The sequence below is a fragment of the Oncorhynchus gorbuscha genome, linkage group LG11 (genome assembly GCF_021184085.1).
Source record: "Oncorhynchus gorbuscha isolate QuinsamMale2020 ecotype Even-year linkage group LG11, OgorEven_v1.0, whole genome shotgun sequence".
NCBI classification, from domain to species: Eukaryota; Metazoa; Chordata; class Actinopteri; order Salmoniformes; family Salmonidae; genus Oncorhynchus; species Oncorhynchus gorbuscha.
In genome coordinates, this window is record NC_060183.1 from 84941437 (window position 1) to 84960748 (window position 19312).

General features: G+C 45.0%; 1 protein-coding gene across 1 annotated transcript in view; it reads right to left on the reverse strand.

Annotated features, from left to right (window-relative positions):
• LOC123989572 (polypyrimidine tract-binding protein 3-like) overlaps window positions 1–16689 on the reverse strand; it is a 70126-nt gene extending 53437 nt beyond the window's left edge. The window contains 2 exon segments of the mRNA XM_046290688.1: window positions 2854–2926; window positions 16631–16689. Coding sequence (XP_046146644.1) covers window positions 2854–2926; window positions 16631–16663 — 106 coding nt within the window. The 5' untranslated portion in view covers window positions 16664–16689.
• Between the last annotated feature and the right edge of the window lie 2623 nt (window positions 16690–19312).

The window sequence follows — 19312 nt, forward strand, 5'->3', positions numbered from 1 at the left end:
GTCTGGAGTTGTTCTAGAACACATCATATGATATCAGGTCTGATAGAGTCTGGAGTTGTTCTAGAACACATCATATGATATCAGGTCTGATAGAGTCTGGTTGTTCTAGTTGTTCTAGAACACATCATCATGATATCAGGTCTGATAGAGTCTGGAGTTGTTCTAGAACACATCATATGATATCAGGTCTGATAAAGTCTGGAGTTGTTCTAGAACACATCATATGATATCAGGTCTGATAGAGTCTGGAGTTGTTCTAGAACACATCATATGATATCAGATCTGATAAAGTCTGGAGTTGTTCTAGAACACATCATATGATATCAGGTCTGATAGAGTCTGGAGTTGTTCTAGAACACATCATATGATATCAGGTCTGATAGAGTCTGCAGTTGTTCTAGAACACATCATATGATATCAGGTCTGATAAAGTCTGGAGTTGTTCTAGAACACATCATATGATATCAGGTCTGATAGAGTCTGGAGTTGTTCTAGAACACATCATATGATATCAGGTCTGATAGAGTCTGGAGTTGTTCTAGAACACATCATATGATATCAGGTCTGATAGAGTCTGGAGTTGTTCTAGAACACATCATATGATATCAGGTCTGATAGAGTCTGGAGTTGTTCTAGAACACATCATATGATATCAGGTCTGATAGAGTCTGGAGTTGTTCTAGAACACATCATATGATATCAGGTCTGATAGAGTCTGGAGTTGTTCTAGAACACATCATATGATATCAGGTCTGATAGAGTCTGGAGTTGTTCTAGAACACATCATATGATATCAGGTCTGATAGAGTCTGGAGTTGTTCTAGAACACATCATATGATATCAGGTCTGATAGAGTCTGGAGTTGTTCTAGAACACATCATATGATATCAGGTCTGATAGAGTCTGGAGTTGTTCTAGAACACATCATATGATATCAGGTCTGATAGAGTCTGGAGTTGTTCTAGAACACATCATATGATATCAGGTCTGATAGAGTCTGGAGTTGTTCTAGAACACATCATATGATATCAGGTCTGATAGAGTCTGGAGTTGTTCTAGAACACATCATATGATATCAGGTCTGATAGAGTCTGGAGTTGTTCTAGAACACATCATATGATATCAGGTCTGATAGAGTCTGGAGTTGTTCTAGAACACATCATATGATATCAGGTCTGATAGAGTCTGGAGTTGTTCTAGAACACATCATATGATATCAGGTCTGATAGAGTCTGGAGTTGTTCTAGAACACATCATATGATATCAGGTCTGATAGAGTCTGGAGTTGTTCTAGAACACATCATATGATATCAGGTCTGATAGAGTCTGGAGTTGTTCTAGAACACATCATATGATATCAGGTCTGATAGAGTCTGGAGTTGTTCTAGAACACATCATATGATATCAGGTCTGATAGAGTCTGGAGTTGTTCTAGAACACATCATATGATATCAGGTCTGATAGAGTCTGGAGTTGTTCTAGAACACATCATATGATATCAGGTCTGATAGAGTCTGGAGTTGTTCTAGAACACATCATATGATATCAGGTCTGATAGAGTCTGGAGTTGTTCTAGAACACATCATATGATATCAGGTCTGATAGAGTCTGGAGTTGTTCTAGAACACATCATATGATATCAGGTCTGATAGAGTCTGGAGTTGTTCTAGAACACATCATATGATATCAGGTCTGATAGAGTCTGGAGTTGTTCTAGAACACATCATATGATATCAGGTCTGATAGAGTCTGGAGTTGTTCTAGAACACATCATATGATATCAGGTCTGATAGAGTCTGGAGTTGTTCTAGAACACATCATATGATATCAGGTCTGATAGAGTCTGGAGTTGTTCTAGAACACATCATATGATATCAGGTCTGATAGAGTCTGGAGTTGTTCTAGAACACATCATATGATATCAGGTCTGATAGAGTCTGGAGTTGTTCTAGAACACATCATATGATATCAGGTCTGATAGAGTCTGGAGTTGTTCTAGAACACATCATATGATATCAGGTCTGATAGAGTCTGGAGTTGTTCTAGAACACATCATATGATATCAGGTCTGATAGAGTCTGGAGTTGTTCTAGAACACATCATATGATATCAGGTCTGATAGAGTCTGGAGTTGTTCTACAACACATCATATGATATCAGGTCTGATAGAGTCTGGAGTTGTTCTAAACACATCATATATATCATGTCTGATACATTCTACGTTGGATATCAGTCTGTAGAGTCTGGGGTTCGAACCACTATGATATCCTGGCGTTACAATGCGCCTGATAGAGTCTGGAGTTGTTCTAGAACACATCATATGATGTGAGGGAGGCTTCCCATCTGATAGCCATACCCATCAATTTCCTGTCTGAGAGCCTGTGTGTGTGTGTGTGTGTGTGTGTGTGTGTGTGTGTGTGTGTGTGTGTGTGTGTGTGTGTGTGTGTGTGTGTGTGTGTGTGTGTGTGTGTGTGTGTGTGTGTGTGTGTGTGTGTGTGTGTGTGTGTGTGTGTGTGTGTGTGTGTGTGTGTGTGTCCATTACAGGAGATGGGATCTTAGTTAATCTCTTTAAAGCCAATAAGATCAGTCAACGGCACAATTAGATTAATCTCCTCTCTGTCAGCCAACCAGAGGTTACCAGCATGTTACCATGGAAACACAGGGTCATGGGGGGGAATGGACCAATCAGGAGCTGCTCTTTTCACTCACTTGTTATGCGTTGTATTCTGCATCACGTCTCCAGGGGAAACTCCTGGGTAGCATTGCATTATAACCAGGGACCAACGAGGGTACCTGATAACGTGGGTAGAGGTCAGAGGTCTGTTGATGGGGTTGGTGAGAGAGCAGACCTACCTGAGGATGGAGTAGAAGTGCTCATGGTAGTACGGCCGCACAGGACAGCAGAAGAGAGAGGCAGAACAGATCCCTGCTGACAGACAGGACAGAGACGTTAGGTTACTGTTACTCCCTGCTGAGAGACGTTAAGTTACTGTTACTCCCTGCTGACAGACAGGACTTGACAGAGACGTTAGGTTACTGTTACTCCCTGCTGAGAGACGTTAGGTTACTGTTACTCCCTGCTGACAGACAGGACTTGACAGAGGTTAGGTAACTGTTACTCCCTGCTGACAGACAGGACAGAGACGTTAGGTTACTGTTACTCCCTGCTGACAGACAGGACAGAGACGTTAGGTTACTGTTACTCCCTGCTGACAGACAGGACAGAGATGTTAGGTTACTGTTACTCCCTGCTGACAGACAGGACAGGGACGTTAGGTAACTGTTACTCCCTGCTGACAGACAGGACAGAGACATTAGGTAACTGTTACACAAACCGGCCCCTCCTCATGCCCACTAGCCTAGCAAATAGTATAGAGACTGATGGACTAATAGTATAGAGACTGATGGACTAATAGTATATAGACTGATGGACTAATAGTATATAGAGACTGATGGACTAATAGTATAGAGACTGATGGACTAATAGTATAGAGACTGATGGACTAATAGTATATAGAGACTGATGGACTAATAGTATAGAGACTGATGGACTAATAGTATAGAGACTGATGTACTAATAGTATAGAGACTGATGGACTAATAGTATAGAGACTGATGGACTAATAGTATAGAGACTGATGGACTAATAGTATAGAGACTGATGGACTAATAGATTAGAGACTGATGGACTAATAGATTAGAGACTGATGGACTAATAGATTAGAGACTGATGGACTAATAGATTAGAGACTGATGGACTAATAGTATAGAGACTGATGGACTAATAGATTAGAGACTGATGGACTAATAGTATAGAGACTGATGGACTAATAGTATAGAGACTGATGGACTAATAGTATAGAGACTGATGGACTAATAGTATAGAGACTGATGGACTAATAGTATAGAGACTGATGGACTAATAGATTAGAGACTGATGGACTAATAGTATAGAGACTGATGGACTAATAGTATAGAGACTGATGGACTAATAGTATAGAGACTGATGGACTAATAGTATATAGAGACTGATGGACTAATAGTATAGAGACTGATGGACTAGAGACTGATGGACTAGAGACTGATGGACTAATAGTATAGAGACTGATGGACTAATAGTATAGAGACTGATGGACTAATAGTATAGAGACTGATGGACTAATAGTATAGAGACTGATGGACTAATAGTATAGAGACTGATGGACTAATAGTATATAGAGACTGATGGACTAATAGTATAGAGACTGATGGACTAGAGACTGATGGACTAGAGACTGATGGACTAATAGTATAGAGACTGATGGACTAATAGTATATAGAGACTGATGGACTAATAGTATAGAGACTGATGGACTAATAGTATATAGAGACTGATGGACTAATAGTATAGAGACTGATGGACTAGAGACTGATGGACTAGAGACTGATGGACTAATAGTATAGAGACTGATGGACTAATAGTATAGAGACTGATGGACTAATAGTATAGAGACTGATGGACTAATAGTATAGAGACTGATGGACTAATAGTATAGAGACTGATGGACTAATAGTATATAGAGACTGATGGACTAATAGTATAGAGACTGATGGACTAATAGTATAGAGACTGATGGACTAATAGTATAGAGACTGATGGACTAATAGTATAGAGACTGATGGTCTAATAGTATAGAGACTGATGGACTAATAGTATATAGAGACTGATGGACTAATAGTATAGAGACTGATGGACTAGAGACTGATGGACTAATAGTATAGAGACTGATGGACTAATAGTATAGAGACTGATGGACTAATAGTATATAGAGACCGATGGACTAATAGTATAGAGACTGATGGACTAATAGTATATAGAGACCGATGGACTAATAGTATAGAGACTGATGGACTAATAGTATAGAGACTGATGGACTAATAGATTAGAGACTGATGGACTAATAGTATAGAGACTGATGGACTAATAGATTAGAGACTGATGGACTATTAGTATAGAGACTGATGGACTAATAGTATAGAGACTGATGGACTAATAGTATAGAGACTGATGGACTAATAGTATAGAGACTGATGGACTAATAGTATAGAGACTGATGGACTAATAGTATAGAGACTGATGGACTAATAGTATAGAGACTGATGGACTAATAGTATAGAGACTGATGGACTAATAGTATATAGAGACCGATGGACTAATAGTATAGAGACTGATGGTCTAATAGTATAGATACTGATGGACTAATAGATTAGAGACTGATGGACTAATAGTATAGAGACTGATGGACTAATAGTATAGAGACTGATGGACTAATAGTATAGAGACTGATGGACTAATAGATTAGAGACCGATGGACTAATAGTATAGATACTGATGGACTAATAGATTAGAGACTGATGGACTAATAGTATAGAGACTGATGGACTAATAGTATATAGAGACCGATGGACTATCTGGCTAAACAGACATGTTAGACTGACACACTGTCATCTCTCTACGTCTCCTCTCTCCTGCCCTCCCAGAACCCTGACACACTGTCATCTCTCTACGTCTCCTCACTCCTGCCCTCCCAGAACCCTGACACACTGTCATCTCTCTAAGTCTCCTCTCTCCTGCCCTCCCAGAACCCTGACACACTGTCATCTCTCTACGTCTCCTCTCTCCTGCCCTCCCAGAACCCTGACACACTGTCATCTCTCTACGTCTCCTCTCTCCTGCCCTCCCAGAACCCTGACACACTCATCTCTCTACATCTCCTCTCTCCTGCCCTCCCAGAACCCTGACACACTGTCATCTCTCTACGTCTCCTCTCTCCTGCCCTCCCAGAACCCTGACACACTGTCATCTCTCTACGTCTCCTCACTCCTGCCCTCCCAGAACCCTGACACACTGTCATCTCTCTACGTCTCCTCTCTCCTGCCCTCCCAGAACCCTGACACACTGTCATCTCTCTACGTCTCCTCTCTCCTGCCCTCCCAGAACCCTGACATACTCATCTCTCTACGCCTCCTCTCTCCTGCCCTCCCAGAACCCTGACACACTGTCATCTCTCTACGTCTCCTCTCTCCTGCCCTCCCAGAACCCTGACACACTGTCATCTCTCTACGTCTCCTCTCTCCTGCCCTCCCAGAACCCTGACACACTGTCATCTCTCTACGTCTCCTCTCTCCTGCCCTCCCAGAACCCTGACACACTGTCATCTCTCTACGTCTCCTCTCTCCTGCCCTCCCAGAACCCTGACACACTGTCATCTCTCTACGTCTCCTCTCTCCTGCCCTCCCAGAACCCTGACATCACTGTCATCTCTCTACGTCTCCTCTCTCCTGCCCTCCCAGAACCCTGACACATTGTCATTCAGGCTGGTGCCCCTCAACCAACATCCCAAATGTCACCCTATTGCCTCTATAGTGCACAAAACCATGGGCCCAGGTCAATAGTAGTGCACTACATAGGGAATAGGGCTCTGGTCTAAAGTAGTGTACTATATAGGGAATAGGGCTCTGGTCTAAAGTAGTGCACTATATAGGGAGTAGGGCTCTGGTATAAAGTAGTGCACTATATAGGGAGTAGGGCTCTGGTCTAAAGTAGTGCACTATATAGGGAATAGAGCTCTGGTCTAAAGTAGTGCACTATATAGGGAATAGGGCTCTGGTCTAAAGTAGCGCACTACATAGGGAATAGGGTGCTGGTCTAAAGTAGTGCACTACAGAGGGAATAGGGTCTCATTTTGGACGCAGATTTAGTCTCAAGCCGTGTCATCTCCCTAAACGCCATCATCTCTGCTAAGTGTTTAATCAGCCATCTATAGACACCTCCAGCCTATGAGTCTCACTCACTGACATTTCACTTTTGCTAATATTAAAATGTCCATTGGTCAGAGTCAGAGTATGTGTTTAGTGGCTCTAGATATCTCATCTCTCCACTGAAGCTTTGAGAAATACAAGCCACAGAAATGAACCGGTTTGTTTCAGGATGTGTTGTTGTGTCATTTAATATGGATCACACCAGATAACAGGGTGTGTTGTTGTGTCATTTAATATGGATCACACCAGATAACAGGGTGTGTTGTTGTGTAACAGGGTGTGTTGTTGTGTAACAGGGTGTGTTGTTGTGTCAGTTAATATGGATCACACCAGATAACAGGGTGTGTTGTTGTCAGTTAATATGGATCACACCAGATAACAGGGTGTGTTGTTGTGTCAGTTAATATGGATCACACCAGATAACAGGATGTGTTGTTGTGTCATTTAATATGGATCACACCAGATAACAGGATGTGTTGTTGTGTAACAGGGTGTGTTGTTGTGTCATTTAATATGGATCACACCAGATAACAGGGTGTGTTGTTGTGTCAGTTAATATGGATCACACCAGATAACAGGATGTGTTGTTGTGTAACAGGGTGTGTTGTTGTGTCATTTAATATGGATCACACCAGATAACAGGGTGTGTTGTTGTGTCAGTTAATATGGATCACACCAGATAACAGGGTGTGTTGTTGTGTCATTTTGGTGTATTTTTGGATCAGCTGATGACAGGGTGTGCATGTAAAAGATAACAGGGTGTGTTGTTGTGTCATTTATGGGAGCTGATGGAGGGTTAGGGTTGGGAGGAGGAGGGGTTAGGGTTGGGAGGAGGAGGGGATGGAGGCGGGGTTAGGGTTGGGAGGAGGAGGGGATGGAGGCGGGGTTAGGGTTGGGAGGAGGAGGGGATGGAGGCGGGGTTAGGGTTGGGAGGAGGAGGGGATGGAGGCGGGGTTAGGGTTGGGAGGAGGAGGGGATGGAGGCGGGGTTAGGGTTGGGAGGAGGAGGGGATGGAGGCGGGGTTAGGGTTGGGAGGAGGACGGGATGGTGGCGGAGTTAGGGTTGGGAGGAGGAGGGGTTAGGGTTGGGAGGAGGAGGTGTTAGGGTTGGGAGGAGGAGGGGTTAGGGTTGGGAGGAGGAGGGGATGGAGGCGGGGTTAGGGTTGGGAGGAGGAGGGGTTAGGGTTGGGAGGAGGAGGGGTTAGGGTTGGGAGGAGGAGGAGGGGTTAGGGTTGGGAGGAGGAGGGGATGGAGGCGGGGTTAGGGTTGGGAGGAGGAGGAGGGGTTAGGGTTGGGAGGAGGAGGGGTTAGGGTTGGGAGGAGGAGAGGTTAGGGTTGGGAGGAGGAGGGGATGGAGGCGGGGTTAGGGTTGGGAGGAGGAGGGGTTAGGGTTGGGAGGAGGAGAGGTTAGGGTTGGGAGGAGGAGGGGATGGAGGCGGGGTTAGGGTTGGGAGGAGGAGGGGTTAGGGTTGGGAGGAGGAGAGGTTAGGGTTGGGAGGAGGAGGGGTTAGGGTTGGGACGAGAAGGGGATGGAGGCGGGGTTAGGGTTGGGAGGAGGATGGGATGGAGGCGGGGTTAGGGTTGGGAGGAGGAGGGGTTAGGGTTGGGAGGAGGAGGGGATGGAGGCGGGGTTAGGGTAGGGAGGAGGATGGGATGGAGGCGGGGTTAGGGTTAGGATGGAGGAGGGGTTAGGGTTGGGAGGAGTGGGTGGGGAGGGAGATGGAGGAGGGGTTAGGGTTAGGATGGAGGGGTTAGGATGGAGGAAGGATTAGGGTTAGGATGGAGGAAGGATTAGGAGTTAGGATGGAGGAAGGGTTTGGGTTAGGATGGAGGAGGGGTTAGGATGGAGGAAGGGTTAGGATGGAGGAGGGGTTAGGGTTAGGATGGAGGAGGGGTTAGGATGGAGGAAGGGTTAGGATGGAGGAGGGGTTAGGGTTAGGATGGAGGAGGTGTTAGGATGGAGGAAGGGTTAGGATGGAGGAGGGGTTAGGATGGAGGAGGGGTTAGGATGGAGGAAGGTTAGGGTTAGGATGGAGGAAGGTGTTAGGATGGAGGAGGGGTTAGGATGGAGGAGGGGTTAGGATGGAGGAGGGTTAGGATGGAGGAAGGGTTAGGATGGAGGAAGGGTTAGGATGGAGGACGGGTTAGGGTGGAGGAGGGGTTAGGGTTAGGATGGAGGAGGTGTTAGGATGGAGGAAGGGTTAGGATGGAGGAGGGGTTAGCATGGAGGAAGGGTTAGGATGGAGGAAGGGTTAGGATGGAGTAGGGGTTAGGATGGAGTAGCGGTTAGGGTTAGGATGGAGTAAGGGTTAGGGTGGAGGAGGGGTTAGGGTGGAGGAAGGGTTAGGGTTAGGGTGGAGGAAGGGTTAGGGTTAGGATGGAGGAAGGGTTAGGGTGGAGGAGGGGTTAGGATGGAGGAGGGGTTAGGATGGAGGAGGGGTTAGCATGGAGGAAGGGTTAGGGTTAGGGTGGAGGAAGGGTTAGGATGGAGGAAGGGTTAGGTTTAGGATGGAGGAGGGGTTAGGGTGGAGGAGGGGTTAGGGTTAGGATGGAGGGAGGGTTAGGATGGAGGAGGGGTGAGGATGGAGGAGGAGGGGTTAGGTTTAGGATGGAGGAGGGGTTAGGGTTAGGATGGAGGAGGGGTTAGGATGGAGGAGGGGTTAGGGTTAGGATGGAGGAGGGGTTAGGATGGAGGGGGGGTTAGGATGGAGGGGGGGTTAGGGTTAGGATGGAGGCGGGGTTAGGATGGAGGAGGGGTTAGGGTTAGAATGGAGGAGGGGTTAGGGTTGGGGAGTGGATGCTACACTCACTGGAGGTGGTAATACCAACCAGACCAGGGCAGAAAATATTTGTATTTTGTAGTTTATTTGAAAATACCAACTTTTCAAATACACTTGGTAGTCTAATACAGTTTATAAAGAGTTTCAACTGAAGGCAACTAACTACTTGATATTCAAATACACGTCGCAGAAAACTACATTTTATTTGAAAGTATTTTAATAGATGGAAGTTATTTGAAAAAAAAACAGAACATTATCTGATGACTGACAAATATTTGATTAAGAACCAAAAACGACAACAGTTAGTTGAATAAATATATAATCATAAACACGTGGTTTGGCCTATAGCCTAGAATGAAAATACATGGGGGACATGGAATCATCTCAACATAAGAGGAGACCACTTTTGCAGCTTCAAAATGACTAACAAATCTATTTTCTTACTGACGGAGACGTAAGGTGACACAGCAACACTTGACATTACGTTTCTATGCATGTGGAGTGACTTTGTGATGATTACGCAATGATGTCATTGTTACATAGGACATTGTAAATGTCTTTATAATGACACAATAATGGAGTTATGACATAACTGGAATAAGGAACAGTCACTATTCCTCTTACCAAATCTCTCAGCTCATTGCTACGCAATTAAAATGCTATTACCAAAGTATGATGTGAAAACATGCTAATAAAATGTACTTCCCTTTTTATTACACAGGCCCCAGAACAGTTTAATGTTAAGTGTTACTGAGAATGCTAACAGTAACAAAATATGGCTATTAAGTGTCATGTTATTCCTTTAAAGATGGTATAGTGTGTGTTTGAAACAAGAACACCTACTCTCAGACTGTTATCAAAACATCATGCAGGGGTAAGCCTACATGAAACTATTCCTTTAAAGATGGTATAGTGTGTGTTTGAAACAAGAACACCTACTCTCAGATGGACAAATAGGTTCAAAGTAGTTTTTGCTAAACATCCAACTTGCTGTTTGCAATATTTGCAAATGGCTTTGAATTTCTCTGCAGTATTTTTCAGGTCTCATTAAATTAATTACAGATTTCTACCTTTTTAGTGGCATGTTGAAAGATTCATACAGAAGTTGAGCGTCACACCATATTTATATTTATCTGTACAAAAAATCATTGGTTAATTGGTTTGACTTGATTATGTACACCTGGGGACATTGATATTTAGGAGATTTAGTTGAAGGCTGCCAATCCAACATGTAGATACAGCCCTGTCATTAGTAGTAGACAGCCAATCCATGTAGATACAGCCCTGTCATTAGTAGTAGACAGCCAATCCATGTAGATACAGCCCTGTCATTAGTAGTAGACAGCCAATCCATGTAGATACAGCCCTGTCATTAGTAGTAGACAGCCAATCCATGTAGATACAGCCCTGTCATTAGTAGTAGACAGCCAATCCATGTAGATACAGCCCTGTCATTAGTAGTAGACAGCCAATCCATGTAGATACAGCACTGTCATTAGTAGTAGACAGCCAATCCAACATGTAGATACAGCCCTGTCATTAGTAGTAGACAGCCAATCCATGTAGATACAGCCCTGTCATTAGTAGTAGACAGCCAATCCATGTAGATACAGCCCTGTCATTAGTAGTAGACAGCCAATCCATGTAGATACAGCCCTGTCATTAGTAGTAGACAGCCAATCCATGTAGATACAGCCCTGTCATTAGTAGTAGACAGCCAATCCATGTAGATACAGCCCTGTCATTAGTAGTAGACAGCCAATCAAACATGTAGATACAGCCCTGTCATTAGTAGTAGACAGCCAATCCATGTAGATACAGCCCTGTCATTAGTAGTAGACAGCCAATCCATGTAGATACAGCCCTGTCATTAGTAGTAGACAGCCAATCCATGCAGATACAGCCCTGTCATTAGTAGTAGACAGCCAATCCATGTAGATACAGCCCTGTCATTAGTAGTAGACAGCCAATCCATGTAGATACAGCCCTGTCATTAGTAGTAGACAGCCAATCCATGGAGATACAGCCCTGTCATTAGTAGTAGACAGCCAATCCATGGACATGTAGATACAGCCCCATGTCATTAGTAGTAGACAGCCAATCCATGGAGATACAGCCCTGTCATTAGTAGTAGACAGCCAATCCATGTAGATACAGCCCTGTCATTAGTAGTAGACAGCCAATCCAACATGTAGATACAGCCCTGTCATTAGTAGTAGACAGCCAATCCATGTAGATACAGCCCTGTCATTAGTAGTAGACAGCCAATCCATGGAGATACAGCCCTGTCATTAGTAGTAGACAGCCAATCAAACATGTAGATACAGCCCTGTCATTAGTAGTAGACAGCCAATCATTAGTAGTAGACAGCCAATCATGTAGATACAGCCCTGTCATTAGTAGTAGACAGCCAATCCATGTAGATACAGCCCTGTCATTAGTAGTAGACAGCCAATCCATGTAGATACAGCCCTGTCATTAGTAGTAGACAGCCAATCCATGGAGATACAGCCCTGTCATTAGTAGTAGACAGCCAATCCATGTAGATACAGCCCTGTCATTAGTAGTAGACAGCCAATCCATGGAGATACAGCACTGTCATTAGTAGTAGACAGCCAATCCATGGAGATACAGCCCTGTCATTAGTAGTAGACAGCCAATCCATGGAGATACAGCACTGTCATTAGTAGTAGACAGCCAATCCATGGAGATACAGCACTGTCATTAGTAGTAGACAGCCAATCCATGGAGATACAGCCCTGTCATTAGTAGTAGACAGCCAATCCATGGAGATACAGCACTGTCATTAGTAGTAGACAGCCAATCCATGGAGATACAGCCCTGTCATTAGTAGTAGACAGCCAATCCATGGAGATACAGCACTGTCATTAGTAGTAGACAGCCAATCCATGGAGATACAGCCCTGTCATTAGTAGTAGACAGCCAATCCATGGAGATACAGCCCTGTCATTAGTAGTAGACAGCCAATCCATTGGTTTCTGAAATGTAGTTACTTACTGAGATCTCTATTCAAAAAGTTTTTTTAAGTAGTAATTTCTTGGGGGGGAATCTGTATTCAAATAGTTGTAGTCACTTCCCCTGGGAATTTGTTCATTATATTTCCACAAAGCATAGTTAAAACTATAGTTATCCCAGGTCTGATAAATGGACAATGAAGTGATGGAAAACTATGTGATAAACAGTCACCATGGAAACAGCGGTAAGGTTCAAGCTACATGCAACAGCATCTCTTGTGCTTTTCACTTCACATGTGAAGCCTATTTCACATGATATGCCTAACACAGGAGGCTGGTGGCACCTTAATTGGAGAGGACGGGCTCGTGGTAATGGCTGGAGTGGAATTGGTGGAATGGTGCCAGATACAAAACACACGTGTTTGATACCAGTCCATTCGCTCCATTCCAGGTATTAGTATGAGCCCTCCTCCCCTCAGCAGCTCCCATTGATGCCTAAATATTTACATACAAACCACTAGCCACTAATAAATCATTACAGATGTTTTTTATTTTGAATATTTAATCAACCCACCTCATGTTCTCTCTTTGTGGCTCAATATCCAGTTGGTAAAATGATTATAACTTGGGCCTGTAAGTTGGGCAGTTGAAGGCATCTAAGGCTTATGTTAACATTGATTGTGTTCGATGGAAGTGATAAACCTTTCGAACGTTATTGGTAAGTGACGTGAAAGCTACTGTGCCGAAGAGATTTAGGGATGTTGAACGGGAGTGACGAGTGTGTTGATACAACAGTAATATTATCAAAAGTCCGCTTCTAACAACCATCAGAATTGTTTTTTTTTTTTTAAAGGTGACGCACGCCAAACGTTTGACCATTACAACATTTGATGCACAGTCACATTCACTGTGGTTGTCTGAACTGTGCTGTAGAGTTCACAGCTGGCGATGCCTCATCGTGATTGGTTAATCCCCATCATTTGCAACGATGTCAATGAGCGTCATCACCATCTTTCCTTTGCGGTACCTCCAACTGTCGTAATTACCAGCTGATATGAACTTTTAGTTGGTTGATTTTACTCCTGGCTCAGAGTTTGTCCTGGAAGTGTCTCATCATCCTAAACCCTACTCTGAGCAGTGTCTTAACATCCTAAAACCTACTCTGAGCAGTGTCTTAACATCCTAAAACCTACTCTGAGCAGTGTCTTATCATCAAAACCTACTCTGAAACCTATCATCCTAAACCCTACTCTGAAGTGTCTTATCATCATCCTAAAACTGAGCAGTGTCTTATCATCATCATCCTGAGCAAACCTTATCATCTGAGCTGGGAGTATTGATTTTAACAGGATTCCTAGGATACTGGCCCTGAACTGATCGAAGCCTCAGTATACTGAGAGGGCAGTACACTGAGAGGGCAGTATACTGAGAGGGCAGTACACTGAGAGGGCAGTACACTGAGAGGGCAGTATATGAGAGGGCGGTATATTGAGAGGGCGGTATATTGAGAGGGCGGTATATTGAGAGGGCGGTATATTGAGAGGGCAGTGTACTGAGGGGGCGGTACACTGAGAGGGCGGTATATTGAGAGGGCGGTATATTGAGAGGGCGGTATATTGAGAGGGCGGTATATTGAGAGGGCGGTATATTGAGAGGGCGGTACATTGAGGGGGCAGCGTACTGAGAGGGCAGCGTACTGAGAGGGCAGTATACTGAGAGGGCAGCGTACTAAGGGGGCAGCGTACTGAGAGGGCAGTGTACTGAGGGGGCAGTGTACTGAGAGGGCAGTATACTGAGAGGGCAGCATACTGAGAGGGCAGTACTAAGGGGGCAGCGTACTGAGAGGGCAGTGTACTGAGAGGGCAGTATACTGAGAGGGCAGCGTACTAAGGGGGCAGCGTACTGAGAGGGCAGTGTACTGAGAGGGCAGTAACTGAGAGGGCAGTATACTGAGAGGGCAGTATACTGAGAGGGCAGTATACTGAGAGGGCAGTGTACTGAGAGGGCAGTACACTGAGAGGGCAGTACACTGAGAGGGCAGTATACTGAGAGGGCAGTGTACTGAGAGGGCAGTACACTGAGAGGGCAGTATACTGAGAGGGCAGTGTACTGAGAGGGCAGTACACTGAGAGGGCAGTGTACTGAGAGGGCAGTACACTGAGAGGGCAGTATACTGAGAGGGCAGTGTACTGAGAGGGCAGTACACTGAGAGGGCAGTATACTGAGAGGGCAGTATACTGAGAGGGCAGTGTACTGAGAGGGCAGCATACTGAGAGGGCAGTACACTGAGTGGGCAGTATACTGAGAGGGCAGTAACTGAGAGGGCAGTATACTGAGAGGGCAGTGTACTGAGAGGGCAGTGTACTGAGAGGGCAGCGTACTGAGAGGGCAGTATACTGAGAGGGCAGTGTACTGAGAGGGCAGTGTACTGAGAGGGCAGCATACTGAGAGGGCAGTATACTGAGAGGGCAGTATACTGAGAGGGCAGTATACTCAATGGCATATATGCAAATTCAACTGACATAACATACCATAACAACTACAATCCCGATATCAGAATATTCTCATCCAGTCAATTATCTACAGCAGAATAAGTTCCTCAATTTGACAGCAGTGGGAAGAGTTAGGCAAGTCTGCCTCCCAACCACCATCCTACCCCCTATATAGTGTACTATGTTTGACCAGAGCCCTAGTCTGAGTGTGGGTCCTGGTCAAAAGTAGTACACTAGATACAGATGCTGGATCTTAATTTGACCAGTATTGTCACAGCAAAATAACCCAGCAGCAACAGCATGTGAACATTTGGTCCATAATGTTGCTTGATTGGTTTTTAGACTACTAGCTAGACAAAAAGTAGGTTCCATAAGAAGTGCAATACTGTTTATACGGTATACCCGTATGTTACTGATGGTTTTCTGTGAATGTATGTAAATCAAAGCTCATCTTCATTTTCTGCGGTGCAGGAAAATTCTCAGCAACAAGAGTATTCAAATTAAGATCTGACACCTGTAGACAATAGGGTTCCGTTTGGAACACCACCTCAGTGTAAAAAGAACAAAATGGCAGCCGACAGAATATGAACGGCTGCACCTGGCAATATAAAGACACTTCCACAGAAACCTTCTTGTATTTCTCTATTACAGAGAGACCTTGGAGTCTGACAATAGCAACAAAGCTAGTTTACTTCACTTTAAATATATTTAGTTTAATATACACTTGATCAAACATGTAAAGGTCAACAACCAGATATGGTTGAAATAAGAGAGTTATATACTAAGACTCGGGACACAAAAGTGTGTTTAAAGGTGTTTTGTTTATATGTAAACGTACAGAAGCTAAAGGGCACTGCACCGCATGGTCTTTAGGTGTTTACCCTCCTACCTCTCCAGGTGAACAAACGAGTTCCACAACTAATTCTAGTATTTTACATCGCATAATTGCTTCTCGGGGAAAGCAGGTAGCCTAGTGGTTAGAGTGTAGAGGAGGCAGGTAGCCTAGTGGTTAGAGTGTAGAGGTGGCAGGTAGCCTAGTGGTTAGAGTGTAGAGGTGGCAGGTAGCCTAGTGGTTAGAGTGTAGAGGAGGCAGGTAGCCTAGTGGTTAGAGTGTAGAGGTGGCAGGTAGCCTAGTGGTTAGAGTGTAGAGGTGGCAGGTAGCCTAGTGGTTAGAGTGTAGAAGAGGCAGGTAGCCTAGTGGTTAGAGTGTAGAGGAGGCAGGTAGCCTAGTGGTTAGAGTGTTGGGCGGGTAACTGAAAGGTCGCTAGTTTGAATACCCGAGCCAACAACGTGAAAAATCTGTCGATGTGCCCTTGAGCAAGGCACTTAACCCTAATTGCTCCTGTAAGACACTCAGGATAAGAGCGTCTGATAAATGACTACAAACGTAAATGTCCTCAAAACCAGTACAATACAATACAATACAATACAATACAATACAATACAATACAATACAATACAATACAATACAAAACCCAACACAGAATGGTCTGTCTGTGCAACAGGTGATCAGCAACACCAAGCAGCAGTGAGTAGCCATGTCGTTCCTATTAAAACCAACAGCGAGTGGTACGGTACTATACCTGAAAGTCATTGGTCAGTCTAGTCCTCAGCATACAGCATAATAGATATTCAAAGAGGAAGGATAGAAGAAGAGAGAGAAGAAAAGAGTGAAATAAAAAGACAGGCTTTCAGGACCAAGAGAAGAGTGCGAGAGACAGGGCACTAGATAAGCAAGTGTAACAGTGTGTTGAGAGAGAGAGAGAGAGAGAGAGAGAGAGAGAGAGAGAGAGAGAGAGAGAGAGAGAGAGAGAGAGAGAGAGAGAGAGAGAGAGAGAGAGAGAGAGAGAGAGAGAGAGAGAGACCACAGAATAGGAGGAGGGATAAAAGAGGGGGAGGGAGGGTGTGTTCATGCTGACAGGTCTAGTGGATGATGATGTGGTAAAGACAGATTGGGGGGAGGACAGAGAGAATATGGTCTGTTTTCCATACATACATAAACAAATGGACCTACGACAAACCAGATGCATTCAGCGGAAATAAAAAACAGTGCTGTTCTGATGGTAGGAAAAATACATAGCAACCACATCACAGAGAGGGGTGAGGGAGGGAGGGGAGGGAGGGGGAGAGGGAGGGAGGGGGAGGGAGGGAGAGGGGAGGGAGGGGGAGGGGTGAGGGGGAGGGAGGGAGGGAGGGGAGAGGGAGGGAGGGGAGGGAGGGGGAGGGAGGGGTGAGGGAGGGAGGGAGGGAGGGAGGGGGAGGGAGGGAGGGAGGGAGGAGGGAGGGGAGAGGGAGGGAGGGAGAGGAGGGGGAGGGGAGAGGGAGGGAGGGAGGGAGGGGGTGGGGGAGGGAGGGAGGGGGAGAGGGAGGGAGGGAGGGGAGGGAGGGAGGGAGGGAGGGGAGGGAGGGGGGAGGAGGGAGGGAGAGAGGGAGGGGGGAGGGGCGAGGGAGGGAGGGAGGGAGGAGGGAGGGGGGAGGGAGGGAGGGAGGGAGGAGGGGAGGGGGGAGGGGAGAGGGAGGGAGGGAGGGGGGAGGGAGGGAGGGAGGGGGAGAGGGAGGGAGGGAGAGAGGGAGAGAGGGAGGGGGAGGGAGAGAGGGAGGGAGAGAGGAGGAGGGGAGGCTGGAGGCTAGGGGGCAGGGCTGTGGGAGGCTGAGTTGGGATGCATGCGCTCCATTGTCTGTGATATCTATTATTGAAGCTGGCCTGGCCCCTTCATCAGTAACCTGATACCACTGACCAAACAAACGCTGCATAACACTCCAATTAACAAGTGCTGCTGAAAGACACACACACACACACACACACACACACACACACACACACACACACACACACACACACACACACACACACACACACACACACACACACACACACACACACACACACACACACACACACACACACACACCAAGCTTGAAAGGCGAGCCTCAGCTGAGTCAGGTCTGAATCTCTACGTACAGAGCACCAACAGAGGATGTTTGAACACATCAGGCAGAGAGGCCATATGGCTGTACCACAGTAGGGGAGATTGGGGTAAGTTGATCCAAAGGTTGAGACACCCTTGTTTCTAGGAAACCCTACACAAAATTAATAATTTGGCCAAATATTTAGCAAGAGGTCATCATTTCATGGAGTCTGTGAAGGAAGAAACCACATGGAAGAAGAGGTAAGCAAGTCAGGTCCCAAAAACTAATTTTCACCAAGTCAAAAGATATTTGTGTTTAGAGGTTTCGTGATGCTTGTATCTAAACTAAAGCAGATCATTTGAAGAGTGTTCTACACATCAGCTGGGGTCTCTGTAAGCTTCAATATGAGGTCTTAAACCTAGCATAAAAGTGCATCCTTGTATTTGTGTGGGATAATATTGATTTATTTAACCAGGAAAAGCCCATTGAGACCCAGAGTCTCTTCTTCAAGGGAGATCTGACCAAGAAGGCAGCAACAATCAATACATTACAGAATGAAAACATACAACAACGTGATCCAGCCTGTAACAGAGTCAATATGGTCAAAATGTTTGCCTTGGGGTAAGACGAGCCAATGATTGAGCCAATGGCAAGTTGAGCAAATTCAAGTGTCATTATCGCTGGGACATGAGGTAACAACAGGGCCTATGTTATTTTTTTCAAGTACAACGTGTTTGCTAGGTGTTAAGCCTGTGTTAAAAGATGCTTTATATATATATATATATATTTTTTTAAACGAAACTATTGTGATTGTGTTGAATTGTGGGAAACAGAGATAATAGTCTATTAAAAAGCACACTCAGAGAAAATGATTTGGTGTCCAGGTGCTGACTAACGGTGAATAAACTAGAAGCTATAAAAATGTATAACCTCCCAGTAATTTATTGGGTAAAAAAACACCAACGTTTCAGGCACAGTGATGCAAAAAACGTTAGTTTTCTTTACCCAATAAATTACTGGGAGGTTATAGATATGGAGTGTGAGAATCTATTGGTTTTTATGGGAAATAAAGATAGACGTGGTTTTAAAAAGTTAGTATTTTAATATTTCATTCAGTACAGAAATGTGTAGGCGGATTAAATTACCCTGTCCCGTGGCTCAATTTACCCTGTCCCGTGGCTCAATTTACCCTGTCCCGTGGCTCAATTTACCCTGTCCCGTGGCTCAATTTACCCTGTCCCGTGGACTCAATTTACCCTGTCCCGTGGCTCAATTTACCCTGTCCCGTGGCTCAATTTACCCTGTCCCGTGACTCAATTTACCCTGTCCCATGACTCAATTTACCCTGTCCCGTG